At 45.7% G+C, this 13,926-nt stretch overlaps 1 protein-coding gene across 1 annotated transcript in view; it reads left to right on the top strand.

Moving 5' to 3' along the window:
• Window positions 1-10,360, top strand: part of LOC137426497 (cysteine-rich protein 2) — a 65,453-nt gene extending 55,093 nt beyond the window's left edge. The window contains exons 5-8 of the mRNA XM_068115085.2: window positions 6,159-6,230; window positions 7,928-8,022; window positions 8,510-8,567; window positions 9,636-10,360. Coding sequence (XP_067971186.1) covers window positions 6,159-6,230; window positions 7,928-8,022; window positions 8,510-8,567; window positions 9,636-9,700 — 290 coding nt within the window. The 3' untranslated portion in view covers window positions 9,701-10,360. The remainder of the gene's footprint in view (window positions 1-6,158; window positions 6,231-7,927; window positions 8,023-8,509; window positions 8,568-9,635) is intronic.
• The last annotated feature ends 3,566 nt before the right edge of the window (window positions 10,361-13,926 follow it).

The following is a 13,926-nucleotide window of genomic DNA, read 5'->3' as shown; positions in this document are numbered from 1 at the left end:
TCATGGATGGACTGCTTTCGTTCAGTGATGATAGCCTTGTTGTAGCTGTCGTACTGAGCCTTTCCCACTTCTTCTATGGTATGCACACTGTTGGCCACAGATTCTTCAATCACATGCCGCGTGTCGAGTGCAATCAGCTCGCTTCCTTCATCTAGGAACGGGTTGCTCATCTCGTTGATAACTTGAATAAGGCCCAGTGTTTGCTCGTGAAATGTCTTCTGCGCAGACAGACCTTCTTCGTGGTGCTGGCGTTCATCTTCTGAGATGGCAGTGTACTCCCGCTCAAACTCAGTGAGAATGCGTGCCTGCTCAGGTCCGGCGATCATCCACTTCTTGAAGGCTGGTGGGTTTTCAGTCAGGCCGACTGCTCCTCCAGGGCCCTTCACAAGCTCATTATTTTGTTCATGGGCTTGGTCGATCGGAATGCTGGAGAACCTTCTGGCTGTCTTCTGAACAACCCAGTTGCCTCTGACAATAAACTCCTCTTCGATTGTTGGAGGGAGGCTCTCCATGTCGCGGATGTGGATCGGGACCCATCTGGCATAATTATGGTGGTCAAGTGCGAAGAACCATGGTGCCAGGGCTTTCAGAGACTCGACATACAGGGGAAAGTCTCTTTCTCTGTGAGCGCGAACGAAGGTGAGTCCCAGGAGCTCAATCCTCAGGATGGTGTCCCAGTACTGAAAGGTTGGACTCTTTGTGATCATGCTTTGTTTCCAGTCCTCTTCTGTCCTATCTTCAGTTGCTGCACCAGCAGCTCCCTTCAGGTAGGCATCATGTTGCAGCTTGGAGAGTGCCAGAGCGCTGACTTGGTGGGCATGCCTGGTTCTCGTCAGGTGTGATGCCTTCAGGAAGGATTCAGCTGTGCTAGCAGAGGCTATGCCTGCCTGGTTTATTGCTGTCGCCCATCCAGATCCGTCTAGGTAGTCTCCAAGTGTCGTCCACACCGCCATCTCCAGGTGGATTCCGCCGAACATGACAACATACTGGTCTTCACCGTGTGTGGTAGGCCAGTGCCACTGAATGAACTTGGCAAGCGCATACAGCGGAGCATCCATTGCTATTATTGGAATCTGTCCAGGGTTCAGGAACTGTGTAGATTCACGGATGACATCCATTCCATGCTTGATCATTGCAGGTGTGGCTGACTTCTCATTGAAGAGAGGCAGAAGTTGAGTGATGGCAGCTTCTACTTCTTGAGCAGGACTGTTTTGAAACGAGGCATGGTAGGCGGACCAGGCTATACAATCTCCCTTGACCACCTCTTCTTTTGCCAAGAGCTGACTGGCGTGTTCCAGCCATTTCTTTTCTTGTTCGCATGCCTTCTTCAGGTAGCCATGTACAGCTGTGATGTCACGGGTTGGCTTGGGCACAGCCACCGACGCCTTGGGAAGTGCCACAGCTGGAACATTTGTAAAGCAGTGTGGCAGCTGGTGGGCCTTTGCCCCTCCTGACATCAATGTTATTCCTCTTGGATCTGTCCCCTATTTGATGCAGTTGGCGACTGGAAGAGACTGATGCTTGTTCCATGGAAGGAACCTTTGGCGGTTGTGCTTGAGGGGTTGTAATCAAGGTTGTCTAAGGCCCCCACGGTGAAGAGACCTTGGCAGGGCTGGACAGGACATACTACACCTTTCATCTTCATGTTTTCACAGATGGCAGTGGCGATTTCATTCTCCACTTGCAGGACCCTGTCATAGCTGACACTGATGCCCAGTTCATACATCTTTGTGACCAGCTGTTTGGACCTTGTCTGTGTGTGCACATTGAGGCCGATGTACAGCGGAAGGGGTAGTTCACAGTCTGATGAATGACGTGATCTGCCAACTTGGGGCCCTTGTGTGTCACTTGGGGCTCTCTGCTCACGCTTCTTGGTCTTCTTGCAGTTGTAAAGGATGACCTGTGAAGCTGTGAGACAGGCCTGTGAATCCGCGGTGTCCTGGTCTTTCAGATCAGCCCCTTTCATCAGCATGGTTATCAGGGATTTGAGTTGGGTCGGGACAGCCTTCTGCTGGCAGTCACTGGGGAAGGCACCATCAAAGTTGAACCCGCTTGAGCTGAAGATTTCATTTCGTACAATCCTGGCAGCTTTCGCCAAAATCAGAGCATCTCCCTCAAAGTCCTGTTTGAACACCTGCTTCAGCATTTCCTGCATTCCTTGTTCACACACGAGTATCACTTGTTTCCCGTCACTTTGCTCTTGGGCGTGGGGGAAGTGATTCAAAACTTGCTCCTTGAAATGGCCCTTGTTGATGTCACTGGTAATACCAAAGTCTGCAAAGCGCTTCTCGTCGAGGTGCCTCAATGAGGCCAACTTGAAGCAAAATGTACCTTCTTCTATCTCGCTTTCAATGTGTGTGAGGAGTTCTACGAAAGCTCTTGCTTTGAACTTCTTCACATTCGCAGGTTCATCCTTGGAAGTTTCTCTTTGTCTCACTAGAGACAGATGACGATTCCGAAGACCAACGAGGCAAGCCAGATGATACTTTGCTTCCAAGGCAATAAGGTCACCGGCTCCTTCAATCCTGTCCATTAACTCTGTCTCTTGCAGATCGCTGGCCATAAACCTGACGTTATCATCTGCGCCTAGAGTTCTAAATTCATGCAGGAGTCCATCTTGCTTAGTGCAAAATATGCAGATGGTCTTGTCGAGCGATTGGCGCGGCCGCCGGCACCTGCCTTCAGTAGTGCCACTTTCAGGGGTAACATCTCTCTCCCTCTTTCTTGCTCTTTCCAGTCTGTTTGCATTGAACTGTGAATGACAGGATTTGTGCCACTGTGCACGATTCCTGATGAGGTCATCCACAGTGATATCACTGCCGAAATGCAGCGGCACCGGCAACGAGTTCAGTTCTCTGAAGTGAGCCACATTTTCTAGGAATGATGCATAGGCCGCCGGTGCTGATGTGTCTGCTCCACGTGCATTCAAGGGGCAGCGCAGGGATTCAGGTGTAGTTTGTTGGCAAATTATGCACTGTGTCCATTCCATCTTCATGAAGTCTAGCCCTCGAAACCTGCAACACAAGGAAACACAATACAAGGAAAATTGCAACATATAGCAACATATAGCAGATTTATTTCAACATATAGCAGATTTAATATAATATGCATGTAATTAAATAAAATATATATATAAATGTCTATTGTGCATGCATCTTGCTGTTCGGATCGTTTGGCGCCGTTCTAGAATTGAAGCTTAGATGCTGAGGAAATGCACCCGAGACACCTAATTTTCAAATATTGTTTTAAAATACTTCTAGATGTTCGATTTTAAAAACAATTACACCAAAATGATCGGAAAAGACTATATTTCTCATTTCTGCAATAAAAACATTTCTTTTCCAAAAAACCCCCCAAAAAATCTTTTTACAACATTTTCAAAAAAAAAATTCACAAATAATAAAAAAAATTCAAATAAGAGTGGTCGTATCGCTTGGCGCCGGTTATACAATCATAGCTGGGACCCTGAAGATTGCCTGATAAAATGTTGGTGCTTTTATCCGGCATGTCCCCATCCCTTTGAAATTCGGTGCTAAGCTGCCCCACTATTAGACTTAAGACTAGGGAGACTTCGGCCTTCCTTTTCTCTTTTAATCCACAAAGTCTTTGCTTCCAATTTAAATTGGCTGGCTGTTTCCCAGGATGCACTGGTTGCTAAGGCAGTGACCAAGTCGAATGATAATTCATCACTGGGTATTGGGTAACCTGGGGATTATTTTATGCTACCTATCAGCATAAGAAATATAGCTGTTTCTGTCGAGAGTTTTGTTTGAACGATTGACGTTGGCAACAGAGGACGTCACATAAAATGATGTATGCAAATGGTATAATAGCCGAGCGAAGATGCACCAAGATGCACATGATGCTTTTTGCGTCTAAAAATGGTGTTTATGAAATGGGGGAAAAGTTGCTCTAAAGAACTCGTCTATATATTGAATATGCAAAATGGCGGAATTTTTGACCCGCTGCACCTTTCACGTATATCCCACACATTACTCTTCCCTCTCTTGTCTTTACTGCTATTTCTTTCCAAACCTCTCATACGCTCCTTTTTCTTTCCTCTCCTCCCTCATTTCTTTTACAGACATAGTTGTTGAAGACTCCTCTATCTTTCCTATTTATGTAAAGTGTACCCTGATAACCAGTGGTTATCATCATGCTGAAACTGGCATCGTGTCAGCGGTGCACGCACGCAATCTGGACTTCACAAGGCCAACTTTGTTATGCTAACTGGTGGATTGCCCCGAACTGGTGCAGTTTCCACGTATCTGTTTGCTGTTGCGAAATGGACGGATAACTGCACTTGTTGAGTTGTTGTTGTCATGGATTGGTTGAATCTACAGACTTGGCATTTAATATGGAATTTTTTTTGGTGGGGGTGAACTTACTTTTCAAGATGTCTTAGAACCAAAAGTTCATTGGAATTATGTTGAAATTATTCTAGATTTTGTTAATGTGACCTTTAAAAGAAACAAAAACCACATTTGACATTTCGAAACAAATAAATTGATCCTTGAAAGTGATGTAAACTGATATCGAACTCAATTCATGGACAGTACTGTGTTAAACGTCTGTACGTTTTCCAGAAGTATCTCTTTATTTTGCACATTAGCCAAAAAAATTTTTAACAAAAACAAAAGTTAAATTACGACTGGCATTACGGACAGTAAAATTACAGTTCAGTACTTCATGTAACCCCCACGAGCATTCAGGAAAGCACGTACATGTTGAGGCATGCTGTTCACGAGATTTGCCAAGGTTTGGACAGGAATCGCTTGCCATGCAGTGACAATCGCCTGCTGCAATTCACGCACAGAGGTCGGCTGCTGGTCCAAGTGGTCGATTTGACGCGTTAATTCTGCCCACAAGTTCTCTATCGGATTCATATCCGGGGACATGGCAGGCCACTCCATATGCTCTACACCACGTTCAGCAAGAAAGTGTTGGATCATGCAAGCACGATGAGGCTGTGCATTGTCATATTGGAAGACAAAGTTTCCTCGAAAGGCTGCACGAGCAAATGCAAGCAATGTTTCTTCCAGAATGGCCCTGTACTTGAACTGGTTCAGGTTTCCATTCAGAACAACCAGGTCAGTTTTGCCCCCTGCATGAAAAGCAGCCCAAACGGTCACCCCACCACCTCCAGCTTGGACTCTTGGCACTATACAATCTTTGTTGTAGGCTTCATGCACTTGTCTGCGCACTCGGACATGGCCATCTTGACGATAGACCAGAAATCTAGACTCGTCACTGAAGATCACGTGATTCCAGTGTCCTGGCTGCCATTGACGGTGCTCTCTGGCCCACTGCAATCGGCGCTGGCGGTGTTGTCTGGTCAGGCGTGGCTTTCTCAGGGGACGCCTGGCACGATAGCCTGCTTGAACCAGTCGTTGGTTGACTAGCCTTCTGGATACAGGCACATTTGTCAGTTGCTGCCACTCAGCCCTAAGCCGATTAGCTGACTTGGTACGGCCATTGCGGACTAACCAGTGCAGCTGGCGATCATCCCTCCTTGTGGTTCTGCGGGGACGTCCTGGCCTCGGTATTGGAGTAGAGACACCCCTCTGAGCATTTTGTTTCAGGATCTTTGACACCTGACCTTGAGTGATGCCATACTGCCGAGCAATAGCATGCTGTTTCATGCCGTAATTTCGTAAAGCCACCACTGCATGACAAACAGCATTGTCGAGTTGACGGACCATCTCCAGAGGAAGCGGCAATAACTTTTGGAGTCGTGCAGCAGTTGTTTTCCACTAATACAGAACGCAACAACCCTTGTATACCCGACTGTGAAGCCAATCATCAAATGCACCTGTCCGTACATTTTGCCACGCCACCTGTGATATAATCCTGTTGTTGACTTCTTGCTGCGACAGACAATCAGTGACATGGTTCTTTTAACAAATAAATCACCAAAGTGTAAAACAAACTCACCAGATTGATATACTGAGTTAAGAAAGTAAAGCCAAGTCAAGAAAAAAATATATATTCCATATTAAATGCCAAGTCTGTAGTTGGGGTTTAAACCGGTAGTTTATTTTCTTTATAAATTAGCATACCAGTCACTTCCTAGGTTCTTTAAGCTCAGTGAGGTTTTGTAAGAGGATGGCTTACACTTGAGGTGGTAACGTGCTTCCTCCCTCCTCCTCCCAACACAGGGGCTAGCCATGTGACCTCATTCGCTGGGGAGGTGTCACTCTGTCCAGGATGTGGAAAGAAGGTCTATTTTGGTAAGTTCCGGTCCTGCTGCAGTTTATGTATCTCCATAAAGATTATCGCACCTTGCAAACGTCTCATTGGTCTAAATGTGGCCTATTAGACCTTGGGCTGGACGCTTCACGGATATCAGTTGCTAGCCAATTTGGGGGGCCATGAAAGCTTTCTTTGTGAATTCATACCAGAGCTAGCATCTTGGTGTATATTTCCTTTGCATTTTGCTCCCTCTGCCGGGAATTATTTGTGGATAATATTTTCTTCCTGCTGTGACAGGAAGTTGGTATTCCTAATGGGACAGAGATGAGGTTTCCAGTTTCATCGTTACTGTCTCCTTAAGATACAGATGCTCATAAACTGACGGAAACATGTAAATCTGTCTCCTTTTACTGCAGTATTAAATATCTATCGTGATGGCATAAGATTTGTACATCCGTTATATTCCCACTTTTAATACAGGTATCAGAGATGAGGGAAGAGCAAAACAGGGCTATGTTTAAACCGACCAAACGGGGCAACGTGAGAGCGGTGGGACAACATCAAGTATATGCAGCACAGCACAAGGAGAGTATTTGTAGGAGAAGGGTCTTCATGTGGGTGTAGTAAAGCTCAATCATGGAAATGGGAGAGATCATGTGGTTGTGGTGATGATGGTGGGTAGCAGACTTAAAATACGTCGTGAAAAGCTCAACACATTGCAATCCAGAAGACAGTTCCACAGGTGAGAAATAGAGGTTTGAAATGATGGAGGTGAGCATGCAGTTATACGCGTACTTGGGTAGGACCACTAGGAAATGTTTTCCGGCACTACCCATGCCACCTGGAGAGGAAGGGGTTTGAAGAGAGACCAAGAGCAAGAGCAGAATATATAAATATGTGAGGCCAGCAACTTGCTGATGGTGAGCAAGAAGCAGGCAGCCTTTGCTTCTTGACATGAGATTCCATTTACAAGGAGGGCTTTGTATGTCATGGCCTCAAGGGTTGTAAGATGGGAAGTAGTCATACCAGTACATAGTGTGGATCCTTTATTCCATGACATTCCAGATGAATGCTTCCTTTAACATTGTAAGCTGAGGATGACAGAGCAGGCCTGGTGGGAGCATGAACGCCATGCGAGACGAGAGGTGGTGGGGGCTCATTTTGGAAATCTTGCCCAAATCAATTAATCAAATTCAGTGAAAATACACTATTATTAAATATCCACACACCACAAATTGCCATAATTCTTTCCGGGTATTATTATTATTATTATTATTATTATTATTATTATTATTATCCCCACTCCTTTTGAAAAAAAGACCTGTCCACCAAGTTTCGTCCGAATCCGTCCATAACCTCTTGAGATATCCTGTTCACAGACAGACAAGCAGAGAGGGGTGAAAACATAACCTCCGCCCACCTTCAGTAAAGGAGGTAATAAAAGTTTTAAAGGTTATGCCAAGTCAATGTGTCGGTCATTGAAACCTTTACAACCAAGACTCTTAAGGTGGGTTTGAGGGTATGAGGGAGAGGTGGAAGAGGTAGGGAAGGTGGAATTTAGAGTTTCAGTTCAAGGGCACATGCCGCATAACAAGGTAGTAGTAGTGGTGGTGCTTCATTTTGGTGGTATTGTTTCTGTCCCTGCAAAATCAGCGTTATTTGGTCTCCTAACCCAAACCATCCATTCCCTTTGCCTCCCCCGCTCCGTTTTGCTTTATTTTCTCTTTTCTGGCAGCTGAAAAGATGATGTCCCTGGGTAGGTTCTGGCACAGGCCCTGCCTGCGCTGTGAGCGCTGCAAGAAGACTCTGACGGCCGGCAGCCATGCTGAGGTGCGTGGAAACGACTGAGTGATGAAAAATTGGGAGCTAATCACAATGAACCGTCGGTTGTATCCCGGAAATTTTCGGACGAGAAGGACACCAGATGGCGATATTTACCCACCAGAATTGTAATTTGTCTCATTGTAATTACCTGCAACTGGATAATGCATTAGGATAATCTGGGCTCTTCCTTGATGCTCTTTGAATGGCCAAACTTCAGTGCAATAATTAATGACCAGGATGTCCGGGTTTGTGGTAATAGGGCATTTAAAGAATCGAGTATGGTTAAGAATTATTTTGTTGAAAAAAAAAAGAAACACCACTTTAATATCTGCGAGTCTCTCTATCTGGTTCTATACGTGAGCAGAAGTGCCTCGTTTTCATTGGTCAGTGGTGTATTTAAATGTCATGGTTACCGTAGGTAAGGATATACACTCGATGTTTGTGTCTCCATCCCTACCCCAACATTCTTGACTGCTTGCCATTAATTCCACAGCACGATGGGAAGCCTTACTGCCATGTGCCTTGCTATGGCCTACTCTTTGGACCAAAAGGTGGGTTGCCGTCTCAGGCCGAGCAACATTATAGCCATACGGGAACGCATCTTACTATAATTCACCAAATGTCCGTCTGTCCGTTCGAAGGTACCGCAAAAACGGCTCAACCGATCGCAACGATATTTTGGGTAGGTATTCCTGGGACCACTGGGAGTAAAATAGGCTATATTGTTTTTCCAATTTTCCAATTTCCCAGTTTTTCCAAACACTATGGAATATTATTTACCGATATGAACAGTGATGTGGCTTTTGTTGAAATTCTACAAATACTGTTTAGATTTTGATGACTTATGAACCTGCCGCGAATGCGGAAGTGGACAGATGACGGCAATGCCCAGGTTTGATACTATCCAAGTACAACCGTCATTCATTCGTAATGTTAAATCGTTAAACGTTAATCATGTTAATCGTTTTGTTAAAGTACCAATTGATGATTGGAATTGAGTGAATACAATTACGATTTTGAATTCGTAATTGTGTTCACCCAACCGTACGGAACTTCACATCAGGATTGAAGTATTTGTTTATGTCACGAATGTTGTTAAAAGTTTATTTTTTTATATTAATATTATTTCATTTGTGATTGGAGTTATGCTGTTTGGAATGAAAAAGAGATATCGAGTTCAAGTGAATGACGAAATACCATGACGGTTTCTACTTTCCAAACGTGAATTCACGGATCGCCATATGCAGATTCGCCATTGACTGAGTATGGGACAAACGTACCCGTTTGTTTGCCAACGGGTACGCTTTTCATGGAAGTCCTTCACGAACTTGCTGTCCATGTCTTACTTGCGACTGAAGGTGCTGCAGGAATGTGGAATTTATTGGTTTCATGCTTTAGCATTCGCCGTTTCTGCATTGTCTGTTTGCTTCTGGCCTCCCACCCGTGCGTAGCACAAAGTAGGAAGCGGGTACCTCACTAGTTATTGAAACCACACGGTCTCTCGAGAAGTTAAAATTTCAGCGTGCACACATTTCAAACCGTGCGTGCGTGCATGCGTCTGTGCCCGTGCATCCCGCGTCGTGCAGGTTTTATTTTATTATGCCTTTCTGTGCGTGCAGGAGTGAACATTGGAGCAGTGGGATGTTACATCTACAACGGAGAAAAGGCAAATGGGCAGGAGTGAGATGTGAAGCCGAGCGGCCTGAAGATAAGGAAATAAATAAATAAATAAAAAGTTGACCTTTAAAAGACCATTTAGGGTTTGCTATTATCAGGCACTTTCCTCGGCACCTTTGCAGTTCAGCTACAGTTGTTTGCTGTATTACACGCACACCCTGGAAAGGTTAGAGCTGGCTCAGTATCGAGCGTCTAGAGTTCAGCAGGTCCTACAGAACTACAATTAGTCCCTTTCGTACCAGACGTTGTTGTGTTCCCTTACTATCTCAATTGCTTATGAAGAAACTTGTTGTTGGGTCAGGTCATAGTCTTTGCGTTCAGGTCAAGTCAGTTATATTCTCCACCGGAAGTAGTAAGTGCAAGCTTTGAACATGAAACATAAATATTGAGCTATTTCCAAAGCTGACCTGCACGTACTTCCTCCATTTTATCGTTACATTTATCGTGCTGTTTCACCTATCTAGTTAAAGATGCGTTAGATGTCTGAGCGTGTGCTTTGATATCAAACTATACCATTGTTTTGTTTGTTTTTCTTTGTTAAACACGGCTTAACTTCCCTTGTGTACACGTACGCATCACCGTGCTTGGTTTACTCTTCGATAATCTGATAACCCTATATCTTTTTGTTGGTGTAGATTTTCACTGAATAAACCTCCCAGTGGTTTCATCATTTCTTCACTGTCCCTCATTCTGCACCTGCCTTGGGCACAGGTGTAGATATGTTGACCTTCTTGGTATCCAGGTTACACCAGTTACTGACTGTTTATCGACTGCATTATTGGCTTCTTTAAGTTTGTTGGTATTTTGCAAATGGTTGTTTTTCCAAGATTCCAGTTAGCTTGTCAGGTGATTCCTACTTCGTCTCTAGGTAAAGACTATATGGGTAACCCTCCAGTTTACTTCTACAATCAACCTCTCGCAGAACTTCAGTCTTTATAGCTCTTTGGACTGACAAACGGACATCATGTCCTCTGCAGAATTAAATCATTCCTAAACCCTTCTCAACTCCACTGGCAGGATGGCCTAAACATATTCTCACACTCCTGAGTTGTCTCGCCTGGGTTTGAATCCCGACCACTTATAAACGGTCATCCCAGTGATTCATCAATGTATGGTGCCCGTCCCTCTGGTGGACGTTAAACCGGACGACCCGTCTGCTGACATTAGTTGGTGGACACTAAAGGTCCTACAGTGTCCGCGAACTATCGCCGGCATCCTATCAAAATTCGAAATGCCTGTCCTCACCTTCAGAGGGTATTGCCTCAGCGGCACACCCTCGCTCTCAGCCAATGATGCTATGCGACAGCCTTGTGCTGTATAGGAAAGAAGAGGAAGAACTCCAACAATGTGCAAAGCCTTCTCTGTAGTGGCTTGGTGGAATCCAAGGCCTTGAAGCTTATTTGAGGTTCTCAACAGGAGGCTGAGGTACTGTACAAGGCCTCCTCTTCCCCTTCCACAGAAAGGTTGATAACCTAGCAGTTTTCTATCTGCTCTTTTGATTTGCCTCATTTTCTGGTTTCACTGCACCTACTGTATCAGCTATTTGTCCCTCGTGAGCTTCACCATGTTCAAATCTCGGCCCAACTATAAATGTGTCTTCTGGTGTTTTCTCACTCGGCTTTCAATCCATTTTTGTTATCCTCCCCAAATCCAGGCTCACTGCTCATCTACACTCTTTTGTTACCCTCTTCTCCCTGCTATGGGATCACATCCCTCAGCTCGTTTTCATCATCTCTTCAAGGTGACTCGGCACCAGGTAGAGCTGCGTGAGGTCGTGTTCACAACCAATCCAATCGGTCATGGGTGAGTGGCGAGATTCGCCCGCTTGAATACCAGAGCTTTTGCTGCCAATCTGGGCTTTTATACTCGGTCTAGGCCCGTGGAAGAGATAGGACACAGAACAGATCAGGACACAACAGAACAAAGTGAAGAGCAGGAGACAGGGGAAACGCTAACAGCAGGGTAGAGGAAGAAAGTAGATGGAGACGGACAACCAGGGATGCAGGCAACGACACGAGTGGTAGAGGAGAAAGGAAGGGATGATCAAGTTGGTTACATCAGCAAAATTTTGGGATGGGTAGGGGTGGTTTAACGGGTGTAGTAAAGATCATGGTTTTGCATGGTGGTAAACAGCTGTCCTGAAGACCTGGAGGGAAGAATGATATTGAAGAGGATGTGGAAGATGGTTCCACAGGAGGTTTAAAAAAAAGAGGAATAAATGGATGGAGGTGAGCAGTGGTTCTGATTTTAGGCAGTTTCACACGGAGGGATTTGCTGATGGACGGTGCGAGTCCTGCAGATACCTGGGGGGGGGGGGGGGGGGCAGAGCTTGGAGAGAGCAGGAGGGTGCAAGACCAAAAATGAGGAGACAGAGACCACCGACGTGATAGGCCCATAGACTCAGCTTCATTGCGAGAGTTTCCAATGATCTTCAAACTTTTTACCTGCTTCGTAGAAGCGGCTGCACAACGTCGTCATGGTGACATCATTATGCTGCTTAATTCTGGAGAGGAAGAAGAAAATGGCAGGCATTCCTCAGTGTGCAGTTAAAGAGGTTTTGCTCTGGTCAGGTGTGTCTGTACAGCATCAGTTAAGGAGTGTATGACATCACACACACAAAAAAACGTGTGATGTATTATTTTTTGGCAGCCGGGTATAGTGTAAGGCCCAAACACACTTTCACAGTCTCTCAAACCCGGTCCCAAATTACCTCCAAGAGGAATGCTACAGCACTTTCCTCCTTCAAGATGTCTCTGATTCCTTAATATCTTCCTGGTTACTCCCTCCTCCGGTACGATAGACCTGAGCCTCGTCCTGGTGGTGGGGTGGCTATCTTTATCAAAAACTCTCTTCCTCACTCTCCCTGCACTGCCCTCTCTCCACCCCACCCGCAGGAGTACCTCTGGCTACGGCTTCCTCTCCGCTCCCACCTTTTGTTCATATGTGTTCTGTACCGTCCTCCAAACAGTGATGACTCCATTTACATTTCTCTGTCGGACAACATGGACCAACTTCTATCAACTCGTCCAAACTCTCTTTTCCTCATATGTGGCGACTTCAACTGTCATCATGCCAGCTGGCTGGGTGTGGGTTCATCTCTCACCAGCCATGGCACCTCAGCAAAGGACTTCTGCGACTCATTGGGACTGACACAATCTGTCAATTTCCCGACCCGGATCTCAGTCAATGGAGTATCTTCTCTTCTGGACTTGGTTATGACTAACTTCCCTGCAAATGTCTGCTGCTCTTCTTCTGCTCCAATCGGTTCTTCTGATCATGTGCTTGTTAAAGTGGACATCTCTCTGGCCATTCTCAAAGAGCCTCCTCAGCGTCGACGAGTCTGTCATTTCACTCAGGCCGACTGGCACGGGCTGCAAGCAGCCATCAATCACCTGGACTGGTCTCCCATCTCTACTGCCTCTGACATCAATTCTTCCTGGGAATTCTTCCAAAGCAAACTGCTCTCTCTCTCAGTCTCTCATGCACAGATTTATCCCATCTCATCTTCAGTTGTCATACCCTTCCTCCCATCCGTGGTACACTGACTCTTGTGGTGAGGCTGTTGCCCTGAAACAACTTGCCTTTGCCTATTGGAAGGCAAATCCAACTGAATTCAATCTCAGTTCCTTCCACCAAGCTCAAAACAAGTGTGTGTCTACCCTCAGGAGTGCAAGGAAGCACCATCTCTCCACACTCAAGATTGAACTCTCAAACCTGTCTCCTTCCTCCAAATCCTGGTGGCGTCTGGTCAAATCCGTTTCTGGTGTTTGTTCCCCCTCCATCCCCTCCCTTACCTCAAATGGCTACACAGTTGACACCGCACGTGACAAAGCCGAATGCCTCAACTCTGTGTTTGCCTCAAAATCTTGTGTCCCAAACCCATCTCTCTCTGTTCCCACCTTTCCCAGTCGAACCCAACTGCTCCTGGACTCTGTGTCCTTCTCTCCTGACAAGGTGGAGAAGTTTTTTTTAATCAAACCTCGACTCTGATTCTGCAACTGGACCAGACGGCATTAGCCCACGGGTCCTAAAATCCTACTCTGCCGCTCTATCTCACCCTCTCTCTGTTCTTTTCACCCTCTTTTGCTCAAGGTTATCTGCCAGCATCTTGGAAATCAGCAAACATTACCGCTTTACACAAAAAGGTGCAAAAACAGATCCTTGCAACAACAGACCAATCAGCCTGCTTCCAGTTATCAGCAAAGTCATGGAATCCATCATTGCTTCGGATAT

This window comes from Myxine glutinosa, chromosome 5 (assembly GCF_964187855.1).
Source record: "Myxine glutinosa chromosome 5, kmMyxGlut1.1, whole genome shotgun sequence".
Classification (NCBI taxonomy): domain Eukaryota; kingdom Metazoa; phylum Chordata; class Myxini; order Myxiniformes; family Myxinidae; genus Myxine; species Myxine glutinosa.
Note: the sequence above shows the minus strand (reverse complement) of the source record. Positions and strands in the feature narration are given on the sequence as shown.